Here is a 26,449-nt window from a genome sequence, read left to right as displayed (position 1 = left end):
TTGATCACTTTCACATGGAGCACTGTTTAACGATTTCACATTATAGTGTTCATCTGCACAGAATTCAGGCATACAATGTACACAGGTACATTCAGGCATTGCATCTCACGATTTTTGTATTAACTGTGGAATACTGAAGTGTTATGGCAGCTATCGCTATATTTCAGTCCAGTGGCAAACGTCACATTGGGGTTTGATGTATTAATTGTGTTCCATTTTCTCTCTCTTTTTTAACAAAAATATAACATACACTTGTACATTCATATTTGCGGTAAACCTAAGTATGATATTACAGTACCCTCTGTTGCTTGAAAGGAGTAAACAAATAACAACGCAAAAAAAAACCCAAGGCATAGTGCATCACATTCTGTGAGCATCAATATTGTAGTCCCACATTATTGTATCTTTGTGTGCTTGGTTATTTTGCCCTTTTACTTTAAAATCGTTTCCCCATGAGTAATTACAGGCACCACAAATGAAATGTAATGATGAATCAAAGTATTGAGCGTTTGATAGATGAATTTATCATATGGACTTCCTCATATTAGTCGATGATAGTTTTAAATCTTTAAATCATATGCAAGACCTAATGTTAGCGAGACGTACAATTGATAGATTAGTTTACTGCTCAGTGAATTTTCATTACCCACAATGTGCAGTGTATTTTAGTAAGTTTTTGCTTCCTGATAGGGCCAGTGTATTGCTGAGTTTCCAAACCCACCAAAGTTGACAATGTGGGCAGAGGGGAAAAACCCTGCTTCAGTTCAGTAAGCGAATGGATTGTATTGATTTTGAGGTAGCTGTAATAATCTAGATGGCAAACATGGCATGATAAGATGTGAATCTATATAGCTAGCTATGATTGGAGTAAAAAGGACTGCGTGATATTATGTGATGGTTACAAATATGCCAAATACTATTCCTCTCCAATACTTCTGAGCAGAGTATTCTTTAGACTCTACAGTTCACTGCCATTTTTTTTTTAAAGATGGCGTTCTGAATCAGAATGTTATTTTGAGAGAATCTAGCAGCTGATTCTATTTTCTGTAATCTGAAATTAGTTTGATATTTTTTAATTTATTTATTTATTTATTTATTTTTTATTGTTTTTATTTTTGTTTTTATTTTTGTCAGGAAATACAGGGATATGCTAAACAGTGTTTGTGTTAAGTTTATGCTTGAAATGGAAGATTGTTAGTGTGAGTCTGAAGTGCGGATCCTGGCATGTATCGTTTTTCTCTTTTTGTTTGTTCGTTTGAATAAAGCCCATTACATGTAGCGCTACTCTGTGCATTACTTCTGTGTTAGATCTTCTCTGCATTTCCCCAAAGCCGCCTTGGAAAGATACATCATAATTGACAGTGTGCTATTTAGAGACAGACCATTCAATGCTTTAGTAGAGAACACCGACATTCAACCAGAGTCTCAACCATTCATGCATTCTCAGCTTAGAGTTGTAGATATAACCTTCATTCAATTTTCTCAGCTGAGATACATGTACGTGTACATTGTATGTATGATATATTTGACTTTGACTATTATACTCTGTAGCTTTATTTATTCTATCTTTGATCCCAGGAAGCCCATTCTTGGAATATGCCTAAGAGTTTGATTACCTATATCACAACCAGCCTCAAAAGCTGGCCAGTGCCTGAAGGATCCAAAGCAAGAAAGTCATCATATTTTGTCCATGTTGATTCTGTACACGTTTTGTACCATATCAATATCGGACCATGCGTCCTTATATGATATTTATATTTCAAATGTACACATTGTAAGTGATACAAATGTAGGTTTTGTAGTGATTGCATCCCTGTCCATTTCATTCCAATCTTTTATAAACTCTTTTGATTAGCTATTTTTGATTATTTTGTGTGTGTGTGTGTGTGTGTGTGTGTGCATTTGGCAATGACACAAGAACTTTCCCCTCTTTTTCTTCCAGGTAACCACTACGGGACACCCAAGCCTCCCCAGGAACCCCCTCCTGACACCCCTGCGTCCAGCCCAACATCCCCCCAACCGCAACAGAACAACTCTTCAAGCAATCCAGCAGACGCCAAGAAGGACATTCGACCAGGTACAGTGGGCCAGTCTTTCAGTGGCACTTGGTCACTTTGGAAATGTGTTTTACTGAATTGGCCATATTTTTATGGTTTTGTTTTGTTTTGTTTTTGTTTTTGTTTTTGTTTTTGTTTTTGAGGGCAATGCTGGGATTGGGGAAGGGGGGGGGGGGGAGTTGGACTATTTGCCCTTGCAGAGACCTGAACAAACACTTGATAAAAGATTTATTAAAAATGACTATATTTTTAGATGGTTTGTGTGTATATTGATTAGAGACATTTTTTTAAGAATGGAAGTCAATTGATATGTAGTGTGAATTCTCACTCTAAGCGTCTTGTTTCAGTTGCTATGCTGCCTGAGCCTTGTCTTATGCCTTGATACATCTGACTTTGTTATTGGTCTCGAAATGTTTGCGGTGATGCAGAATTGCTTCCTTGTTGATGATACGGAGTATAAATGTCCTCCACCTAGCTTGTGCAGAGAAGGAAATACAAATAGATTTCCCAGCACCAAACAGCCTACCCCTACCACTTCCAGTATCTACATGTAGCACCATACCAAGGGGACACTGCCAGTGCTCATGACTACTTAACATTACTGCTGTCTGATGTTTAACGTTTTCGGCACTCGTTACGAGCTCGACTTGCTTTTGAGTGCCGTAACAGACATCGATTCAAGTCGGTAGTTGGACACTGCAAAAGCTATTAGGTGTCGAGCTGGATTGTGCAGCGAGGGATTTCGATGAAATGTTCGCCATTGTTTGGCCATTCCTTGTGGCATGTAATCCCCCTGGCAGATGGAGAGGGTGTATCTTTTCCTGATTGGTGTCTCTGTGTGGGTCTGTCACACACCCCCTCTGTGATAGAGTAATGTAACTCGGTGATCTCCAGAAATTTGGTGTCAAGAGCAAAGTGGACCTGTTTCTAGTGTGTTGTGCGTGGATTTGTACTCTGCCCAGTGTGACATACGGTGCTGCAGTGTGTCTTGTGTATCTTCATAAAGCTGTCCAATCATCGAGTAAGTTGGTTTTCATATAATGAGTTCCTTTTTGCTTTAATTTATATACGATTTCAGCAAGAGAAAGGCACACTGAGTGTTTTCCCCTTTCTGAGTCCCCAAACATCCCGCTTGAGTGTGTTCAAGAGTTTATCAAAGTAGGACTTGGTGTAAATATTATTTGATGGCATGATCTGGCAGTGTATGACACATTATTGGCAATCTATACTTAACTTGGCTACTCTTTTCTCCCCCCCCCCCCCTTCCAACAATCCTTTCGGTGAATGGACCTGCTTGCAGGTGCCAAGCCATCTGCCCCGGGGAAGCGGCAGCGGAACAAGTCAACGATAGAGGCCACCACACTGAACCAGAAGCCCGTCGTAGAGGATCCCGAGGAGGAGAAGAAGTTGGAAGACATAAGCAAACTGGAGGCAGACCTTGGCCCACTGCCGGATGACTGGGAGATTGCCTTCACGGAGCAGGGAGACATGTACTATATCGAGTGAGTCCCAGGCGTATTACAAAACCCAATTTTTTTTTTAACCCTCTCTTTCTCATCTTATAGAAACTAAGCAGAATTGCCCGTGTCTGTAAACATGTTTACTGTCACGTTGATGGTGTAACAGGGCTCGACACTCACTTTTTTAACTGGTAGCCAGTTCAGGCCACTAAAATCTTTTAATCTGAAATTTTGGTGGCCTGAATAAGACATGTAATGGCCCGAAGTAAACGAAAACATAACAATCCATATTGAATGTTTGTGCCCGATTGGGCCACCAAAAGATAGCCTCTTTGGAAATTTGGTGCCCCAACGTCAACTTTTAGTGGCCCCGGGCCACCACTAATGTCAAGCCTTGCATAAAGTCATTTTCTCTCTGTTCATGGTTTAGTGTGTGTGTGTGTGTGTCTCTGTGTGTCTGTGTGTGTGTGTGTTAGTACACATAATAAGAAAGATTTGCTGGGGGGGGGGGGCATGGAAAGTGGAAAGTGTTTGAAGTGTGAAATGCAAAAAAAAATAAATAAATAAACGCATTCAAATAAACTTTCATTGAAATAAGCATTCAATAAACTTTGATACAGCTTTTTGAATGAAGAAGTCATCTTAGGCACCAATGTACCCATTTTTGGAAGAAATGATGAACGGTAGTGATGACATCAAATGATCTGTAGAGTGTAACGACCAGGCGGATCTGTAATTTAAATAGAGTAGTATTGTGCAATGTAGCTGTGCTTACGTGAAGCAGGGGCCCAAAGTCAGTGGGTAACTCTCATGTCAGTTGCATTTACTACAACCAAACCAGCAGACCTGAAGCACCTGCTTGCGATTATCATGATGGTCTATGATGTTTTTGCAGAACATATGACAATAGAAATTTATGCACATTTGTATTTTCATTTTAGATGTCCATAAACCTGTTTTGATGGACTGGGCAGTCATCCAGAAAAGCAAAGCAAATTATGAGAACTAAGTGAGAACCAGGACACAGCTTCAAAATACCAGTATTTTGAGACAATAGCGACTGGTTATGGCTTTATCGCTTCTTCAACTACTTTGCAAGGTGGAACAAGGTCATTTGAAAATGTGACTTCGTCATTGAAATTTTGTGCAGCTAAAAAGTGCAGACAACAGTCCTTGGTCCCATACAGAATTGGTTTTAAAAGTAATACGAGGAGTTTGCTTGTAGCGTACGCTGTCAGTACCGTGATAATGGGAAGAGACACAGAGGATGAGGAAATGATTTAAGGCACAGTCGCAGACATGCATGCACAGGACATAAATGGCACACAATGAAAGGGAATCCTTTGTTGAGGTTCACTGGAGGGTGTAATGATGCGCCCCAGGGTCGCACTTGTGCCCCCCTTTAATGAAGTCCTCAGCCCCGGCAGTATGTCACCGGTGTTTATACCAAAGATGGACCCTCCTTTTGCGGCAATAGGCAATTATGACGAGGATGCTAATATGATGCTGATGATTCCGCCACGTGTGCAGGATTTTGATTGAGACAGTGTTTGGGGAGCCTGCCACCAGGAGGCTTGTGTTCACAGAAGGTGATCTGCATCATTAACTCTCAACCAAATTTAACCCTTACTGTGCTTTGATCCCCAATTGACTCTCATGCCCAAAGTGCTTTCTTCACAAATTGGCACAAGTGCCTGGAAACTAATCGTCAGTGAATAATAAATGGGGATTATCTAGTCTCCCTAATCCCTATTGTGTCACCATGGCCTGCCCAGCCCATACATTTCTACACCTTAGGCCTTTTTAGTGGGTATGTTAATCCACAATTAGGTCAAGTTTGGATGGATTTGATACTGAATGCTGATGATAAAAGCTTGGCAAGTTTAAGCCAAGTGCCTGGGAACAAAACCTAGCACTTTTGTTTTTCTCAGTGGTGCTCTGGGCCCCATTTCATAAAAAAAAAGATATTAGGATAGTAACTCTTGGTGGAATGGCAACTTCCCATAGCAACAGCCAATTAGAAAGCTGGATTATTGTTGTTACTGTGACAATTGCCATTCCAGTAAGAGTTGCTATCATACCAGCTTTTTGTGAAATGGGGCCCTGGTCTCACAGACACTTGGGAGATCTGGAGGAGGAATCCTACCCCTGTGTGTTCTGGCACATCCAAGCACTATCACATGATCTGCGCATTGCCGAGTGTCTTGAATTTGATATTGGTGTTCTCAGCACTTCTCCCTTTTCTGTCCCGCAGCGATGAGGATTTTTTTTTTTTTTTCTGCAAGTTTATGGCAGTGATGATGCAAGTTGGAAAATCAGTTTGCAGTGACATCAGGAGTTTGTTTGGATATATTTGAATATATGACCTTTTCAAATAAGGATTATGAATTGGTGTGGAAAGGAATGGCGTATGCTTGTGTGTGTGTGTGTTTGTTGGTGGTATGAGTGTGTGTGTGTTTTGTGTTCACAGGAAGCTGTCATATTGGCTTGAAAGGAGTCAAGTGTGATGATGAATGCATACCATAATGGCTTGATGGCAAACAATCTGGGAACTACTGAGAACAACTACTGGCGTAGTTTGATTCTGTTTTTGTTTTTGTTTTTGTCATTTTGACAAGGGGAACACCTGGTGACCTTATGGCAGCAGAGTACGAAAGTGTCCATTTAAATCAGTTCAGTGGTGATGGTAAAGAATGAATGTTTGTAGGCCAGATGACAAACTGAATGGGCCTGTCCTCAGCTGCTGAGAGAATTTTGCTCCTGGATTTTGGAATAACATGAGAGGATCTCTCTTTCACCAACTGATGGGTGTATACTATAGGCGCAGTGTACATGTACATACCAATGGCTGTGGTGGTACGGGTCAAATTCTTTGACAATCCCGTCATTAATCATCATTGATTGGGGGGGGGGGGGGAGGACACCAGCTATTGTGGGAGGGAGCAAAATGGAAGGATTTGGAACAAAGTGTTGGGTATGTAGGCTACCCTTTGTGGCAAGTATCTAGGCACTGCTCACTGTAAACAGGCACTGCTTGCATATATATACATACTAGCATAAGCTGACAATAACATAGTCCCATAACAAAGATGGGGGGGGGGGGGGGAGGAGGGAGAAAACATAAAAAAAGAATATCATTGTTCTCAAGCCTCAGATTGCAGAAATTATGTAGCATGCAAAGTGACACATCCCCCACCCACATTTGTGTGTGTGTGTGGGGGGGGGGGGGGGGGGACTTTGATGAAAGAGTGTCTTGGAGCTCTCACGGGCCCTGGACTGACAGTAACAGGTTTTACCGTCTGTTTTTAAATGTACACACGTCAAGAAGGGGAAAAAATGAGTGATCTTCTTTTTTTTTTTAATTTGCTACTGTACCAGTGGAGGATAGTGCATGACTGGTGGTTGTAAAGTCAAAATAGTAATGATCTTTCCGAGACCCTGATAGAGGACTGCGATTTGCTTCTTTCTTTTTTTTTCCCCCCTTCTCCCATTGATGGCTTGGGGTCATGTGACCAGGGCTGGAATTCAACACCTCAATGGTGCCGTGACCCCAGTACTAGACAGAAAGAGAGAATACAAGTTCAGTATGGGAGTGGGGTCAGACAAAAATCATGGGGGTTCACTGAAAGTTGAGCCCTGTCTTCTCTCTGCTTGATGGCTTATTTTGACGATTGCAAAAAATAGAAATAAAAAAAAAAGAGAGAGGAAAAAAGTGTATGGTGCGTGTGCACACACACACACACAAGAGAGGCTTTAGGCACACGCCAAGCCACCATCACCACTGCTGCGGCTGTAGACAGGGAGTGGTGTGTATATCATATTTTACACAGTGCAGGGCTGGGCGAGCAGGTCAAAGTCTAATGTGGGCTTATAGTAAACAGCACACAATTTTTTTTTTCTTTTTATAATCAAGAACAGCGAAGGGTATAGATGTGGGACATGTCAGGCTTGACAACGCTTCCTCCTGGAAAAAATGTTAATGTGAGACCACATAATGTAAATACAGCTGAAGTTACAGTTATGTATCACCACCAAGAACAACACTAACAATAGCTACAGAAATAGAATATGAAAAAAACAAAATGAAATTGATGGATGAGAGTTGTTTTTGTTGGGCCATGCACAATTTTGGGAGTTCAGCTGTAGAGCATACGACGTGCATGTTTTTCTGTAGAGATGCATGACCAGTCTATACTGTGCAGTTTGTTGTTGTTCCCGGGAGCAGCATTCCCTGCCCATTGATATGGTTCTTCTCTTGATTTGATGTGACTGTACTCCTTTCCCCCGGCGTATGCAGACCTGGCAACTATTGTATGGTACATTAGCAATAAACCACTGACAATATGCAAGCAAATGCTGTCGCTCAGCGTAGGGTCAAATGATACAACGTGATATAAACAGGTATAGAATGATAATAGTAATCTGTTCTTAGAGAGCATTTAGTCTCTGCGTGTACACATGGAAATAAAATCATCCAAACATTTCAATATCCACATACACATGTATTGTCTTATCAACAATTATCAAAAGATGAGTTTTCAACACAGATTTGAATTTATCGAAATCTGTAATATACCTAATACTGAGGGGGAGATTATTTTGTAATGATGGTGCCATTTTTCCAAAAGCCCTGTCACCAAATGCGTATGTGTGAGTGCCATTTATGATGGTCAATATTTCATGAATTAAAAGACAGCTTCAGCTGTAAATGCATAAGGTCAGCATTTTGAAATAGTTGAAAAAGAGACGCCACCATATCGAAGGATGTTTGTGAGGCTCCTTGTATGTTTTGAGCATTAATACACGTGTGGATAAATCTGAGCGGTGGCTGTGCTACAAATTTGCCCTTTCGCTGCCCTTTCATTGCCCTCTTGTTGCCCTCTGCGCTGTAGTTTTTGCTTTTTGTTTGTCTTTGTCGTCGCACAACTTTACATCTGCAACAAATGCGCAAATGGCCACACTTGACAGGAAGCATGTTTACCTTGACAAATTGAGCAAAGTTCATCATTCCAGCACAAAGGAACATTATATCTCTAAGTCTTCACTGGACCGGCAAACCGGCACGTACAAGTAAGTTGTAAACAATGCCAAGACCTTCATAAAAAAGATACACAGTTTATTTTTGTACCATAGCATTTCATTATATATATATATTTCTTTTTATGCCATCAGTATTAGCGTGAAGCATTCATGGTTCCCCATTACCGATGTTAATCAACATCAGTTAATTGTATCCACTTAAGACTTCTGGGTCATTGTGTATTATTTTGCGGTTGTTGTTGTTTTTTTCCTCTGCAGTCATAAGAATGAGCGGACACAGTGGCTTGATCCCAGACTGGAGAAGAAGAAGAAGCACGCGACGTCAGAGTCTGGTGGAGAAGGTAATGTAGCATGCTTCCCACACTTCCACTCCTCCTCCTCAGTTGACCCCAATTATTACGCTGGAGACGGGATCAAAATCTCTCTCTTATCTGTAACCCCCCACAAAGACCTTTTGGCGGGGTTGGTCGATTACATACTATTTTGGGGAGAAACATGAATGGTTGGCAATTTGGGCGTGCATTCACGAGCGATGGAAAATTGCGTATATAATGTAATTTGAGGGAGACCTATATCAGACGTCAGAACTCTGATCCATTTTGCCACCAGTATATTAAACTGTGCCTCCGTCATTGACAATATATCTATATATATCCATACCTGTGTCGGTTCATAAATAATTAGATTTCATAACCATGTGTACATGCATATAAACATGAGAATGTTTTAATATGTTGATATATATATATATATGCAAACAAAGAGGGATAACATGCACTCTCCTATTTTCCATATACAATTTTATCCATGGATGTCTGTTTTTTTCCATAATGAATTATAAAAGTAAGATGTATGTGTCATCTTTATGTTATAATTTTGATTATTTAGTTATGTTGATGTATACTTCTCTAATGAGAGTAAAAATAATGCATATTCTGTGGTTTCTTTCTTGTTTTTAGAGCTTCCGTATGGATGGGAAAAAATTGATGACCCACAGTATGGCGTATACTACATTGAGTAAGTAGATGACTTTATTACTTCAGAATGGCTTTCTGAAAATTACAATGTATTGAAAACCTGTGAAATTTTTTATAGCTCACCAAGCACATAAACTTAGTCCTGTACTCCTGCAAAAATTTTGGCTTTTACAGTATTCCATTCCGGCTTCTGCGGAGAGCGACCACTTTAAACTGTGACAGACTGAATCTGTGTACATCTCTCGTATGTTTATCTCTTCTGCCATTCTTTTAATTACTCTTAATGTGACTTCAGCAATGTCTAGGCTGAGAAATCCATTTTTGTGCACTTCTTTTAGCACATATGCTGCATCAGTAGTTAGTTACCTGGAATTGAGAGAACAATTATTGTGGATGGAAGTTGTCAGGAGAAAAGTCATATTCTTTCAATCTTTATGTGTATTGCATCGTGAGTCTGTATACATTTATTATCTATGGTGCATTAAAGGGTGTGTACAGTTCTGGTTGAGGTGAGGATTTGGCTTTTAACGTTTTGCGAGATATTCAGAAACCAATCTATGAGATGTCAAAGAGCATGCAATTCTAAGGGGTATCAAAAGTTTATTTGATGAAAATCGGTTTTGAAATGGCTGAGATATCCAAAAACAAGGTGAAACAAAGAGATCCTAATAAAAGGTGTGGCCTGTCGCCTTTTATTATTATCATTTTTTTGGATATCTCAGCCATTTGAAAACCAATTTTCATCAAATAAATGTTGAATCCTTCTTGAAATTACATGCTCTTTCATATTTCATAAGAGGTTTCTCATTATCTCACTTAGGAATGTTCAAAACATGAATCCCCACCTCAACCAGTACTGTACAGTCCCTTTAACACTAGTATACTCTGCTCCCAGTTTGAGCAGAGTTGTCTTGGCTGTCAGTCTAAGGGTGCGTTTATAAGATTTTTCTTCTGGCCAGAAACAGTGTTTTGAAACACTGTTTCTGGCCAAACAGTGATTCTAGCTCGAAAAAAATTCTTATAAACGCTCGCCGTGATTTGAAACAGTGTTTTGAAACACTGTTTGTAAACGCACAAAATAGTGCGTTTACAAACAGTGTTTCTGTAGAATCAGTGTTTCAAAAATCTTATAAACGCAACCGCGATCGCAAACACTGTTTATAATGACGTCACAATGCCTTGCGCGCACCCTGTTTGAGCTTTTGCCGAGGAAAAACTGCGCAGAATGAGTTGCGCAATGGCACAGTCTGAGCGAGAGCCCCAACACGCTCGGAGAAAAAAATCTTATAAACGCTCTCCGGACGAAAGTGTGATTTGAATCAGTGTTTCAAAACAGTGTTTCAAAACAGTGATTCTAGGCCCGCAAAATCTTATAAACGCACCCTAATAAGAGAAACACACAAAGGTTATCAATGTCCATCTGGGGAAGTTAATGAGGTTTTCCTCGATGGGCTTTGATGTGTTTTGATATCCCACAATAAGTGTCATGCCACTTGGAAATGTTGTGTGTGCCATTATTTGGGCTGTCTTGGAACAGGTCCTAACATCCCCTGTGTTGCAGTGCAGAAGTGATAGCGTATCATTACATAAGCCTGTCTGTACAATGGTTTGTTTTTAAACATGTATTACTTTAGTACTTTCTAGACCTTGCTCCACAAGAGTGGTGAGAGGGTGCTTTTGCCTGAGATCTGGATGATACATCGGGGGGATAAAACTCATCTAATTCTAGCCAAAATGTAGTTTTCTCAAACAAAGCCTGAATGAAAATGTACTAAAATGATACATTTGACCCCCAAAATGGCAGACCTTGTGATTTAAGTGGTGGTGTGATGGATTATCAGAAGTCAGTGATCTATTTGCGAGAAAAATCATGATAAGATTTTCCCATTTTTAGAGCATGAAGGTCATGGCACAAAATTATCAGAATTACACCATTATATAGGTACATTGTGTTTGAAAGCACAGACCTTTACCAAGCATTTTGTAGCTGATTAGAGGCTCAATACCAGAGTCATATGATTCCCTTGTGTGTCTTGACCATTTGCCAAGCACTTTTGTACAAAATGTAGATTAAGGGGGGGGGGGGGGAATGGGAATGGGCTTGTTTGTTGGATTATACCAGAATAACATTTGGCCATCAAGCATTATAATTGTGATGGATTTTAGTGAGGGTTACAAAAGTGAATGGAAAAGGTATGTTCAAATGTGAATGTGTATGTCTATTTTACAAGCTTATCTGAATAAACCTTAAGCTTTGAAATATAAACAGCAGAAAGAGTAAGTTTGTGAACAGGATTTGCTTTGAAGGGACCCTGTAGAAACAAAAGATGGGTATGCTCTGCTGGCTGCACACAGAAGTATCGTCCATCTTACTCCGAACAAGCAATCTTGCAGCATCTACTCCAAAAGCCAGCTAATCTTGGGACACGGGCGCTCTCCTTCACACCTCTCTTCCCTACATCATCTCATCAGATCTGTCTAGTTTCACCTAATTAGTTCCCCGGTTAATATCGTCTCTCGGCACTTCCCCATTAGAGCACAACTCTCGGGTAACGTAACCAAAATCGTGAGTCACCGTGGTCCTGGCGGCAGGACTGTCTTCGGCTGCCTCTGCTCACGACAAGCTTGGGTGTTCATACTGTCCGTACCTTGTGCAATTTCACTCACGCTGGCGTGTCTTTCTTGCACCCACTTTGCGAGGCATCATGCAGATTTCTCGCGCAGATATGGGTTTGCGGTGACATCAATGATTCGCTAAATGGCAACATCGCAGCTGTCAATCTTTATCGTATTACGTTTGCGTTCTTGTTTGAGGAGATTGATATTTTCCAGCTGATGAGACAGAAGGTGATATGAGCACACCTCAGTGCTCTATACAATGCAAAAAAGAAAAAAGAAAAAGAGTAAGAAACTATCAGCATTTTTATATTTGTCATTGCTAATCTGGAATACTGCACTTGAAAATTCATTTTCGGTCACATTTTGATATGGAGGCATTTTTTCTTGAGGAGGTTAACAAGGAATGCAGTTCCTGTGAGAATTGTACACCTTTGTGCTGTTAGTGTTATGAATATCATTGAATGCGATGATTATGAGGGGCCACAAGGCAATGCTAAAGATGCCTTTGTAGGTATTGTTCATTGTCACATCACACACTTATACTGTAAAAGTGGTTTCTTTCACGTACAGATACTTTCGCGGTTTCCATCGGTGCCGACTTTTTCGCGTGTGTTTAAATTTGCGGTCGGCAAAATCTGTGAATTCACAGTTGGCAAATACTGTTTTATTTTGCACATGAAAACCCAAACTATAATCCAATTATTCTTTTATTTATTAGATAGAAATTAAACTTAAATACAGGCTTACCTGAAATCCCATCTCTCGAGTATCTTATAACATGCCTGTACCTACATTGCGCGGTATCGCTGTGTGTGTGTTGACTATCAATACACTCAATGCGCGGAATCTTCGTGTGTGCATGTGCGCAATAGCATTGTAACAAGTGACAGGTTCAAAACATTTTCGCGTGATGTTAAATTCGCGGTTCAACCTCGAAGCGGGAAAAGCGCGAAAATAAAACCACCGCAAAAGAAACCACTTTTACAGTAATCTGAGTACAGATATACACTGTACATGTATAGTCCGTCTGTTTCATTTCCTGCTTGGATGTTTGCCGTGCACAGTAAACTGGCAAGCCCAATGGTGACCATGCCAGCGGCAAGCTAGATCACATGACAAGACATACAAAGAGCTGGCAGCGTAATTATCCTCAATAAATTTCTCCTTTGCTTTGCAACGATGTCCAGGCATCCACTCTTGCTGTAGGAATTGAATGCTTTCACAAAGATAGCTGTAATGAGTTTAGGATTATGGTAGACACATTGTGTGTATACATGTGTGTGTAACCCAGGTGGCTGGATAGACACAGACTAAACTATCATTTTGTGTATTGTAAAAGGGGGAGGGGGGCTGGTTGGATACAGAACCAAATTCTTCAGTGCAGATTTATGTTTGTTTGTTAATTTGTTGTGGTTAAACGAATACATATATGTAAACAAATTATAAATTAGATCAAGCTAGATGAAAGATTGCTTGTCCCAATAGTGGGGAACTACGTGAAAATTTGCTCCATCAACTCGTAGTTCACCAGAGTGAGAGGCATACTACCCATTTATAATGTACTTGTTTACATGGTAATCAAATTGTGAAGGTTTGAATTTCAAGGCTCTCTTCTCTTTCCGTCATGCTCTTATTCTTTCATTTTTTTCTTTGTCATACCTGTACTCCCGTTTTTTTTTTTCAGAATTGGCATTTCTTTTGTTTTTGCTGTCGCAATCCTAGAGTTATGTTGTAGAATTGCACAGATTTTTGTCCATTCTTTTTTCTTTTTTTTTTTAAATCAAGTTTTGTACACATAGAAATTTGTACTGAGCTATTTTTGGTGTTTATTTGTGTCTGATTGCCTTATTTGGGAAGCCTCTAAAGCCCCAATTCTAATTTCCCGGTTACACATTGATCCTTTTCTTTAGAGATGACAGTTCATTATTGATCTTACACCTGTGGCCCTGAGAGCCGGTGTGATTGACACGATTCACCTGACAGCTAAGCCGAAGTCAAAATGAAGACCAAAAAATGCGCACAAAGAAATTTTGAGTGCCCCCGCATCATGTCGTTATTTGTATTCATTTGCATTTGTTGAGGGTTGCACTGCTGTCGAGGGTTTCACTGCTGTCGAGTGTGCATATATCATGTATTGATACAGCCACTCTGTGTAGAGTTGGAGAAATCAAAGCCATCTTACCTTGACCTCTAACGAAAGACAAGTCTGAATGGTAAGTCTCTCTGTCAGCCCAGTTCCAGCTGGTGGAACAAATATCGAGGGGATCGAATGACCCACCTGCCCCCATCCTACAGGTACTGTTAGCATTTCCTCCGTGGTTAACACGCGGGGCCTCGTTTATCCATGTCACAACATCTGTGTGTTTGTGTCGTGGACATGGGCAGTTGAGGTCAGCAAGCTGAGAAATCTGTATTCCCAATCAGTGTGATGTGCGTGTACAATCATAAAACAGGAGAATCTTACAGTTATTGGCGGTTGAGAAGCAGATGGACAGTGATGTAATTATTTTGTAGTGTATGTGGAGTTAATGCCTTTTTGCTTTGCTGTAGATTGGGGATGGTGGAGCAAGGTTGTTCCAGTGTCGCACTATGAAGAAAGATGAAAAAGAGGTGTGAGTAGGGAAGGATTAAAGTCAAGACATGAATAGTGCTGGTACAGGAAAAGTTCTGACACATGCAGGGATAAATGTATGAATAGCAATCAAAGCTCTATGATATGACCTTTAATTTAATTTGTACTGTTCAATGTATACAATGTGACAGGCTTCATTCTTTTCAACAGATTTTCTGAAAGCTTTTAGTAGTCTCGGGGCTAGGTCACGCATGGCCATGATGACAAATGTGTAATTCAGTTTAGTAAGTGTTGTTTTGGTATACAGAGCTACTAACCGGAGGCATCAATCATGTGGTATTTTGCAACTATTTCTTCTCCAAACTGTGATGCACAGGGCAAGGACAAAAGATGTAATTCCTTTCATTGACCCAAAGGGAATTTGGGTAAGGGGTCCCTACATGTTTTAACAGGCAAATGTCCCTTCGTTTTACTTGCCCTGCAAATGCCCTTTTAAATTTTACTTGCCTGAGAGAGTTTAGAGTTAGCCCCAGCAAGCAAACCAGTGGGATTGTAGTGCCCTGTCTGTGATAGCCTTGGTTAGTCACAGAGAGAACTGAGATCATTTTTTTTTCTTATACCAGTTGAGATACAAGGCCTCTTTACCCCAGGGATGTTCTTTTTTTTTTTAATGTATGTGTTGCCATACACCAGCTTCAACCCAAGTCTACTTTTCACATATTTGCAGTGAGTGCCTTTCAAGTTTGCAGTTAGCATCCATGAAAAAAACAACAACAAACAAACAAACAATTAAAAAAAAACTCCAGAAAAATTCATCCAACAGGCGTACCAGAGCTATGCATCAACATCCTGTCATGAGTTAGTGATGGGAATGATAAATGTTTGTTTGTTTTTATTTATTTATTTATTTTTTTCACAGAGAGGGGAAAATGTCTGACATGAAAGGTTTATCTGATAGGAAGAGATAGGCACCTGTCCCAGCCCTCGTTTTATAGTGTGACTGCATTGCCTCGTGTACAGTATCAGTGTTTTCAGTATGGGGTGAATTCTTGCTCGCGACCCTGTGATGTTTTGGGAAACTATCCAGAGAAGATGTCTGCTGCAATAAGTTAGATGTACAGTAAACACTACATTCATTCTGTGAAGATACCCCCCCCCCCCCCCCAAATGTGCAAACCTGGAATTGAGAATAAATCAATAAAGAGAAGAATTTAAAAACTAAGCAAACAGATTACATATTTAGACCTTTCATGTGACATCCTCAGTGCTTGTTTGTGTGGAATGGAGTTGGATGGAAATTCCATGGTGTAGTTGGTGGCACACATGCATACTAGTGTCTAATGGGGTGACATAAAATGAAAGGTGTTAGTGGAGTGATGAAGGCAGTATTAATGAAAAAGAAAACATCCAAGACGTTATTCTTGAAGCATTCAGTTTGAAATTACATTTTTACTTCAAAAAAGAATATATCTCTGTTCCTCTGCTTTTGTGTCCCACTATGCACAGATCCGTAGTACTATGCTGGCGATGAGAGCAAAATTTGTAATATCAACAAAGCCTCTCGATTTTTAATAGAGTTTGGTAGATTTTGACCATTTTGGGCATCTGTGCTTTGTCTTCTCTTTACCACAGCCACGTGAACCGGAAGACACAGTTTGACAGTCCGGTCAAGACGGGCGACGGAGTGGGGTCGTCTTCCCCGCAAGGGTCACGACCTGTCAACTCGTACAATAACCTGAACAGGAACAGTTCCTCGGAGAGCCCTATGTCGCCACATAGGACCTTCAGTCAGCCCGACGTCACCAAGACCAAGACTAATGGATCCATAGGACCAGGTACGGCAGCACCAAAGTCTGCAAACTCCATTAATCCATAGTGATGTAATGAGCATATAATAAACTTGCGCTTAATTTGTACCAAAAGATTGACATTTTATAAAGAAGGCATTTGCTCCACAATGTACCAGAGACAAATTCTTGCACAACTCTGAAGGGGAAAGTAATTGAAAACTTGTGAAGCATAGTATAGTGTTAAAAACAAACAAACAAACAAAACAGAAGCAGGGCTGTAACTTCACAAAGAATCTGGTGTGTAAATGCTCACCTGGATCTCAACAGGTAGTACAGAGCTGCCAAGTCTCCCTGATTCTACAGGAGTCTCCCTGGAAATGTCAAAATCTGTTCATGTCTGAATAAGAGAATATTAAAATCTCCCTGATTTGGGAATTATTTTCACCCACTGAAATGCATGTAACACACAGATATCTCCCTGATTGTAGTGTAGAATCTCCCTGATTTGGATGTGGGAATGTTGGCAGACCTGGTAGTATCTTAAGTGCTTTTTTTTTTGAGTGGTCACTGTGAGTCAGTGTTTCACATATTATCATTACATATGTATCAGCAAAAATAGAATAGTATTTGCCTCAATCTTGCAGCAGCATATTAGTTTATCCTTTGCTTCATTTAATTGCAAATCATTGAAATCAAGTGATGTGTTAGTGTGTTAAACGGAGATTCTCGTTTAGGACACAATAAGAAGAGATGACGTAGAAATTAAAGAGTGGCATAGCCATCTACTGTAGAGGAGAGCATACGAGGGATGTCAAACAATCAAATGTCATCACATCGGGAGTGTAGGAAGCTGTCACAATTTTGAAACCCATATTGAGGTTGGTGGATTCTAAAAAATGTTCCTTGCCTGCTGTTCTGTAATTCTGTAATTTTTTAAGCGCTCTGAGCCTCATGGGAAAACCAGATTGAATAAATTAATTGTGCTGTATTCTCGGTGACCAGATGGAGATCTGTACAAGTTTACCAACAACCCCGACGAGCTTGTCGGCAGGCGCTACACCACACATCTTGTCAAGGGCAAGCGGGGCTTCGGCTTCACCATCATCGGGGGCGACGACCCCAATGAATTCCTCCAGATCAGGAATGTCCTCCCGTCTGGCCCCGCCCACCAAGATGGCATCCTTCAAACAGGTGTGCAAAGTTAGCTGTGTGAATGATGACAGGCTTGAATGGTTATCATACTGTAAAAAGTAGACATTTTTGCAGTGTTGAAATTTTTGCGCATTTCGCGCTACCAGAAACTAGTGCTGAAATAAGAGCATGCAAATATTTGTCCTTGCCTTATTGTACCACTTTATAATGTCATGATTTCACGTAATTACAAACACACAAAATTTATCTAACTCTGCAGAGTATGAAAATATCCACTTTTACAGCACTGGTGACCGTGGGATGGAAAAAGCGATTCCACTGTAAATTAATGATGCAATGAAAGACAGGTGAATTTTAACAGACACAGCTGTATGTATACATTTGTGATTTATATTCTTTGGTCGTATGGGAAACAGAGCTGAAAATTGTTACAAAATAGATATTGACATTGAGGTCTTAATTTGCCCCTCCTTTAGACAACCTCTGCATTCATTAGGCTGCAATTCTCAGGAATTTTTGAAGTATTTGATCGAAATGATATATCATCTTGAGAAATATGTTCATCTACTCTTTTAAAAGATAGGTTAAGTATTTGATAATCCTATGACAAAGTTTTTATCTTGTGTCAGTATGGTTTGATGAACTAATTCTTGTTATTGCAGTGGTGCTGGTTTAGATGAAAAAAAATTAATATATTGACCAGGAAACATTGTCCGTCTCACCATTAGATTTGGTTTCTTAAATACTGCATCTTTTTTGCAACTGATTGACAAAGTGGCTTTCATTGATGTAGATAAGTACAGATTTTTTCAGTATTTTTAGTAGTAGCCATCTCTCTTCCTCTGTTGTCTTCAATTCCAATTCCAATTCCAATTCCAATTCCAATTCCAATTCCAATACCAATTCCATTCCATTCAATTATTTCAATTTATTGTTGTTTAGGTGATGTGCTGGTTTCTGTGAACAAGGAACTGGTGCTGGGCTGCACACACAAGGACGTAGTTACAATCTTCCAGGGAATCAGTCCCAATGAGAAAGTGGAGCTGGAGGTCTGCCGAGGGTATCCCCTGCCCTTTGACCCAGCCGACCCCAACGCTCAAATCGTTACCTCCTATGCCATTGAACCTGCTCGTGTGCCAAATCAAAACGGCTTGGGGACCAAATCAACTTCACTAGGCAGTATACACAAACGAGACATTCCAACCGACAACATTCCCAACCACGTCGGGCCTGGACACGGCTTTGGAGACGACACAGGATCGCGGAGCAGCTACAACAGTAGGGACTTCCCCTACAGTCCGCCGCACACACGGAGGAGCCACGGGCCCTCGGCCCGGCGGACAGACACCAATTTGAGCCGCATGCCCCACGTCAAGTCCCTCCCGGACCTGTCCAACAAGCAGGGCCCAGAGGTGAACAGCCAGCGGGCCAAGACCCCCACACCCTCGATGGGCAGTCACTTCGGTCCAGGATCTCCCATGATCAGCGACAGGACCAGTATCTCCAGTGACATGACGATGGACCAGGGACCAGCCGAGACTCACAGCATATCGTTCATCAAAGGCAGCCAGGGATTTGGCTTTACAGTAGCTGACAGTCCACATGGCCAAAGGGTAGGTTGTCTTGAGTATTTGGTTGTTGATTATATTTTTATTCATCCTTCCGGGCTGCTAAAGTGAAAGTGCTTTTCCTTTGGAAGGGCACCACAACTTGCTGCCATTACGATTGAATATAACTGGTCTAATCCACTGATTCACAACGGTTGCATTGCTTGTCATTTACCATTTGTCATGTAGTATGACTGTTTATATCTATGTGGTAATGTGTTTAAGATATGGTGATCCTCCAAACCTAAGCCATTACCTTTTAATTCAAAGTGACTGTAGACTATCATATTGAGAAAGTTTTATATAAATCTTTTCCTACTTGAGGATTTAACAGGCGTAGGTTTTGACATCGAGGTAGAACACTGTACATGAATGAACTTTGCTTCAAGTGAAGTATCAGTAAGTCATTGTTAGTAATCATTTCATGTGTGATTCAAAATTCTATTAGTGTTGTTTTTTTTTGCAAATCATGTGAAAAAAGATTAAAAGAAAAATATATCTGTTATGTTTTGCTATGGCACTGAAATGTTAAGATGCATGAAATCTCTTAAAAGGAGGAATTACATTCAAAGCCAGAATTGCATGGTGTGTGTGTGTGTGTGTGTGTTTTGTTTGCTTGTTTGTTTTTTACAAGTGAGTGTGTGCTCTGATACTGGATGATGGGAAGCCGAAACTCTAGAAATGACTTGCAGCTGCACCTTTTTAACAAAAGTGTGTCCCTCATTTCTGCAGGTGAAGCAGATCCTGGCACCGCAGCGCTGCAAGACGCTGAGAGAGGGCGACATCCTGATTGAAATCAACCATGAATCCATCGCCGCCCTGCCCCACTCACAGGTCGTCCAGAAACTCAAGGAATGTCCTCAGGGAAAGGAAACCATTATCACAGTCAAGAGAGGAGGTGAGGGAACTCCAGCTTAGCCTTCATTCAAGACTCTCTCTCTCTGTCTTTAGAAAGAATTTTCATCCTTGATGAGGTGGTTACTACAAACTGGTACAAGATGGGGAAAAACATATTTTGTTTTAGCAAACAGTTCTAAGGTACTAGATTTAGGAAAAGCAAAGAAGTTACACTCATTCACACATGCGCGCACACACACACACAACTCCCTGTTCTCCTTCCCCCCCCCCCAAAAAAAAACAAAACAAAACAACAACCCAAAGAGTAGGCCTACAGGTTATGTTACACACCAATCAAATCCGAAGAGTTCACAGGGATACATATCAGGCTTGACAGGTGACTCTCTCCATAAAAACAAATTAAAACAGAAATATTATCCTATGTAGAAGGGATTTTTGCTTGTGATTTTTAGTTTTTGTGCCTTGAATGTTTTTCATTTTCCTTTTTTAGTGTATATATGCTGAGATGTAAAATTTCCTGGGGTATCTTCTGTTACTCCTTCCAAATCCACAGTGAGATATAAGCCTACATCTATGTGCTCATTTAAAATACTCAGAATTGGCAGTAAAACAGTCAGTAAGACATGTTTTCTTTTGATTCTTTCCTTTATCCTTAGTGAAACGTATATAACAAACTAATAATGCATAATATACTCAAAGAATGATCCGGTACATAGCAGTCATTCATTTCTGACATACCATTGTGTTTGCGGCAGGTTGCACTAAAGGAATACAAAACAATAGGAGTGGGGGTACTTTGCTGCCATATTAACAAAACTCCATCCACCTTTTGGTGAGACTACACTCATGTAGTCCCATGTGGGTAACTCCTTGTAGGGAATTTAGATATCTAGGTTTCCAGCACATGAGCGTGCACAAATGTCTCTCCTGTCTTGTTCTAATTGTCATCGACAATATCTTAAAGGGAAACTCCATCACACAGATGAAGTCAGATTAACACAAGTTTTGTTAGACTATATACCAGAAAATTGATGAGAAAGGACGAAAGTTAAGAAATTGTGAGTTTTACTCTCTTTTTTTCCCACCAAACAGTAATGTGAGTAAGAGTCTAAATCACATGCAGATTCACTGAGATGCTGATTTAATTGTCCTATTTTTTTTCTCGGTCAACAATTAAGCATCTATTACTGCCATTGAAAGGAAAAAAGTTATTGCTATTATCAATATAACACTTATTATGATTTGATGTTTTGAACTTCACTTTTTTGTCACCTCAATCCACCTCAAGAAAGGACATTTTGAAGAAAAAAAAAATTTGCATATAAGCCAAGTTGAGACTTGTTAGGCAGTGACATCATCACTTCATGTATTGTAATCAATATGATGAGATTGTACAGATATTACTGTTTCCTGTGAACAGGTAAAACTTCAAAATTGCAATCCTCTATTTTTGGGGGGCTGTTTTTCGGCGTTGTAGTGCCAACTTCGAAAAATGTGACTTTTCTGAAAGTTGATTGAACATGGACTGGAGTTACCCTTTAAAGCTTGCTGTATACATGCAGCCTTGACATGAGTGCATTATTGAATTATGCCCCCAGTAAACTGGAGGGAATACACACTTTTGTTAGGTTGCTATGTGGCCAATTGATGGTATGTTATTGTTAGAAGAGATCTGGTGAGCACTTGTCAGCTTGAAGCACAGAGCTTGTCCCATCTGCATTCAATTCCTGTAACCAAACTTGGTTGTTGGTGGGTATCAGCTCTGGTTTTTAACCACCGCTGTTGTAAAGACACTGAGCAGATATAATCAGCTCTTTCTGTGACAGCCTGCTGCATCTTTCTCGAAACAGGAGCGGAAATGATATCTCCGAGTAGGCGTGAAAGTAATGATTGTGACTACACATGCAGATTCTAGTGTTCTGAAATCTTACTCGTTTTATCTATCAATGTTCTGTTTTAGGGAATTAAAAAAATAGTTTTGGGTTCTTTTGTCAAGTTTGCCTTGTAGCATGGGTAATAACCATGTTTCATGAGAGCTTATATGAAAGCTCAGTGTAATGAGGCATTCATGTGTTCTGGACCTGAAGATTACAAGAAACATTACTCTAAATTCTGAAATGTGTAAGATATATTGTAACCAGGGCTGCACACTAACCCAGTTTTTCTGTTGGTCGGACCTGTCCCTGTCAGACCAGTAGATAACCAGTTTTTGCTGTTTTTACTGGTCTTGGTCTTTTTTTCTTTTCTTTGTTTTGACTTGCCCAGATAATGTTATTTTCATTGTTACCAGTCATATCTGACCATAAAGTTGGCAATTCCAGAAAAGTTACTGGCATGACAGTGATTTTTACCGGTCTGGGACCGTCGGATTAGTGCCAGTGTTAGGCATTGTGGTAACCATTGAACACACGCTGCTATATTTATAGATAGTGGGGTGTGTACTAGTCGCTACTATGTAAATTGACATTCAAATGATTTAGCACAGGAAAGATTTACTCGTGTTTTGAGTGAGACACACGCACAAGTCACGCAGTGTCCCTACCAAGTTATTTTCTTTCAGCGTGACGCTCAAATAACTCCAGATGTTAGGGACAATTCCACTGTCACTGCATCCCATTCCCCCATAAAGAGACCCGAAAAGAGAAACGTGCTGTTGATTTGTGTAAGAGGCTCAAATACCAGTGGGGATGGAGCTCATGTTCCCATCTCATGCCCCAGTCTGCTACAGACTCCGCCACTAATCCAGGCAGAGTCAGCTGACGCACCTGCTGCCCTCTATCTGAACCGGGGAGTAAATCCAAGTGGTCGTTTTCACCTCATGAACAACAGCACTCGTGCCAAAGACGTTTTTCCCTGGCAGAGCTCTTAAAGCAATATTTGTATTTTATGTTATGTTTTGTTGTTCAAAGAAGAAAAATGAAAATGAATTGAAAGCCTCGATATGCAAGTTTGCTTTGTTTTTTGTTTTTTATTCAGCTGGAGGAAAATACATTGGCAGAACTTCCCTTTCAGCTTACAAATAGACCTATAGGCCTACTGAAAAAAGAAAAAATGTTTCATTAACTATCATTAGACAAGACAACACATTAAGACTGTAATTATAGTAGTCTTGTGCCGACGAATGTTTTTTTTTTTCTCATAAAAAAAGAATGCCCATGTAGATGTTCATCTCATTAACTCATTTATATCCTTATAATATGTAGCATACAAGGTGTACATGTACATATTCAGTAAAGACACTTTTCTTTGTTTTAATTCCCCATTTCATGCTCATCCACCGTTGCTAGAAGAGGTATAATAATGATATGATAGACTATCTATTGCAAAATATTGATTATTTCTCCCTTGTCAAAAAAAGAGAAAAAGAAAAAAAAAGATACACCATGAACACTGTGCAGGAGCTTTAAGCTCCCCAGATTTGCATTCCACTGGGGGGAAGTGGTACCACCTGCTTACTTTTGTAAACCATTCAGCACTCTTTGCATGAACCAAACTGCTTTCACAAGACACTTTTAACCCTCTCCGTACCAGTGGGTCAAACTAATGTGCACAAAATTTACACGTATACCTATGGACAGGAAATAAATGTGGGACACTGAGGGTTAATCTATGTAATGTGCAAGTTATGGCGTGGGTGCAGCCTTGATAGAAACTCTCCCCCTACCTCTTTTCTCTCTCCTTCTCACCCTCCCGCCCCTCCCCCTCCCCCCCCCACCCCCACCCCCTCTCCTTATCCCGTTCTCTTTTTTTCTACTATCTCAAATCCTGCTGCTCTCATGTCCCCCGGGAACTTTTTTTTTCTTTCCCTGTCTTGTAATCAGATTTCTGCAAAATTAGAAAACATGATGCAGGGAGTATCATGATGGATCGTATTTTACTTTCAACTTGATAAGATAAAATGTCTGCCACTGATTGACATGTTGTGATCATCATACAAGAGCCTCACTTTCTGAAATGTTGATGTTTACAGCTGTATGACTTTCCTTAAAGGACAAGTCCACCTTCATATACACGTGGATTGAGTGAATGCAGATATATTAGTAGAACTCATCAGTGAAAGTTTGAGGAAAATCGGACAATCTGTTCAGAAGTTAAGGATTTTTAAAGTATCTGCACAGTCAGTGCTGGAGGAGAAGACTACTAGAGTGTATGATGTCACATACATAGAGGGATATATTGAAATACTGTATAAAGAGAATTTCACAAAAAGTTATTTCTTTTTTTAAGTGCACATTATCTCCACTTGTCACTGACGTATGTTAAGGGTAATATTATTCCCCTGCTCTCTGAAAGAGACAAGTCAAGCGTTCTTTTTTAAATGCGAGAAAAGTAAAAAAATTGTTGAATTTTATTTTATGTTTTCTTTATATCGTTCTACACATGTGATATCACAAGCTGTAGTAGTCTTCTCATCCAGCAGTGATGGAACAGAAACTTATAACTTTTGTTGAATGCATTATCCAATTTTCCTCAAACTCTCACCAATGTGTTCTACTAATATTACTGTATTCACTAAATCCACATGTCTATGATGGTGGACTTACCCTTTAAAGCAGACATCCACTCAAAATATTTTATCAATTTCATAAGAAAGAGGAAAAACGAATCCATGCAGAACAGTGCAAAAATAATCAAAATCGGATAAGAAATAAGGAAGATGCGACATTCTGAAATTTCAAAATATTTCAGAAAACACTTCTTGACCCCAGTTGTCATGAATATTCAAATCAGCAAGTTGATGATGTCATGCTCATACAATTTCTTATTCATTTCAAATACAGAAATGACAAAGAGCTGTTTTATCAGCTGTATCGACCTAAATATAAAACTAGATATACAGTCCTGGGCCTAGTGTATGATATAGGTTGCAAATTTGAAGTTTAGAAAAGAAAATACAATAAATGATCTTGTTCATATCTAAAGGTTGTTTTTTTTTTTCAGAGCAAAGCAGACATTGAAAAAAAAATGGTACATAAAGAAAATGTTGAAGAGATATAGTCATACAGTTCCAAGTACAATCAGCTGTTTCATTTCACCTATTAAAGTTTCCACAACCTTCACCCCATCCATTGCACATACAAGTTATGTAGATTTTTTATATACTGTATGACGTAGGTTTGCAGGGGAGCAAAGGAAAAAAAAAAACACCCCCAAAAAACCCTTGTGTAAGTGTGAAAAATAGGCAACAGCAACAAATAACAGTTTGGCATGAGTCAAGGTTATGTAGACTCTGAGATTTATATCGTCAAGCCTTTTTTTTTTTTTTTTTCTTTTTGTTAGTGTTGTTGGGAAATGTTGGTAATAAAACCTTGCTCTCAAATGCAATGCTCTCCAGTGGTTGGGTTGACTGGTAACATAAAGCTCCCTGAATCCCTGTGGTATGTCCCTGGTAGGGAAGGCGGGGTGTGTTCCAAGCCGGGAGAGAAGTGGGGGCTCGGCTTCGTTTGACCTCGCCTCCTAAACCTTCTCATCGCCTTCAAGGAAAAGTTATGGATGCCGCGCTGGCAGCGACCCTGTTGACCCCCAAGACATGTTTTGGGAATTAGACTGCCAATCCAGGTTTTATCAGTTTTTTTTCCCCCACTTTTTTTTTTTCATGGCAATCTGCATCTCTCAAATGCAAGCTTTCAAGCTTGACATTGGTAGAATGTATTTGTTGCGCAGTACTTTGAAGCTGCATATATTGTATGTACATGCAGTTGTAAAAGAATCTAAAAATCATCTCTATTTTTGTCAAAATTTTGACATGAGGTTTTGTGAATTTTGATGATCATTGTCTCTGTATTGGTGAACTTTAGTCATGATGATCTCTACGTGAGTAACTTGTTCTTTTTTTTTCCAGTGGAAGGGTGCAATACATTGTTAAATTTTCATGCTTTATTATAAAGAAATATCACACTGAAAGTGAAATTAGTTTTGGCATGGATATGTAGTTGTTGAACTAATGGTCAGTTTGCCAAGAGATGAGAAATAAAAAGCCTGTCCGGTGGAGTCTAGCTGGTCTCATTTCCCTCTCTCATCACCGTGGCATTATTATTCCTCCACCCGAGTCTTGACACTGACAGTGTTTTGAGCCAGAATTGGGGGGACTGGTTAAGACTTGGGGAAGAAGGAAAATGTGCCTGTGAGTGTAATTTTGTGAAGAAAAAAAGGAAGGAGGGTAGGCTTGGACTCTATCCTCTCTGTGACATCACGTGGGAGGGATCCCCACCCATTGTTAGCTAGCAGGAGTGAGGGAGAGCCGCCAATTCTGAGCCGAGAGATTTAGGAGAGTCGATTGTTTACGTTATGTCAGGAGCGGGCTGTCACGCCCTCCC

At 40.0% G+C, this 26,449-nt stretch overlaps 1 protein-coding gene across 1 annotated transcript in view; it reads left to right on the top strand.

Annotated features, from left to right (window-relative positions):
• Positions 1 to 26,449, top strand: part of LOC139717324 (membrane-associated guanylate kinase, WW and PDZ domain-containing protein 3-like) — an 83,763-nt gene that overhangs the window by 30,532 nt on the left and 26,782 nt on the right. The window contains exons 5-12 of the mRNA XM_071628828.1: positions 1,943 to 2,077; positions 3,358 to 3,559; positions 8,816 to 8,898; positions 9,517 to 9,574; positions 16,358 to 16,560; positions 17,518 to 17,706; positions 18,610 to 19,280; positions 20,007 to 20,172. Of these exons, the coding sequence (XP_071484929.1) occupies positions 1,943 to 2,077; positions 3,358 to 3,559; positions 8,816 to 8,898; positions 9,517 to 9,574; positions 16,358 to 16,560; positions 17,518 to 17,706; positions 18,610 to 19,280; positions 20,007 to 20,172 (1,707 nt within the window). The remainder of the gene's footprint in view (positions 1 to 1,942; positions 2,078 to 3,357; positions 3,560 to 8,815; positions 8,899 to 9,516; positions 9,575 to 16,357; positions 16,561 to 17,517; positions 17,707 to 18,609; positions 19,281 to 20,006; positions 20,173 to 26,449) is intronic.

The sequence above is a fragment of the Diadema antillarum genome, unplaced genomic scaffold (genome assembly GCF_040938485.1).
Source record: "Diadema antillarum isolate AM-2024a unplaced genomic scaffold, OU_Dant_1.0 scf00000074, whole genome shotgun sequence".
In the NCBI taxonomy this organism is placed as follows: Eukaryota; Metazoa; Echinodermata; class Echinoidea; order Diadematoida; family Diadematidae; genus Diadema; species Diadema antillarum.
The sequence above is the reverse complement of the archived record's forward strand: the minus strand, read 5'-3'. Positions and strand labels throughout refer to the sequence as shown.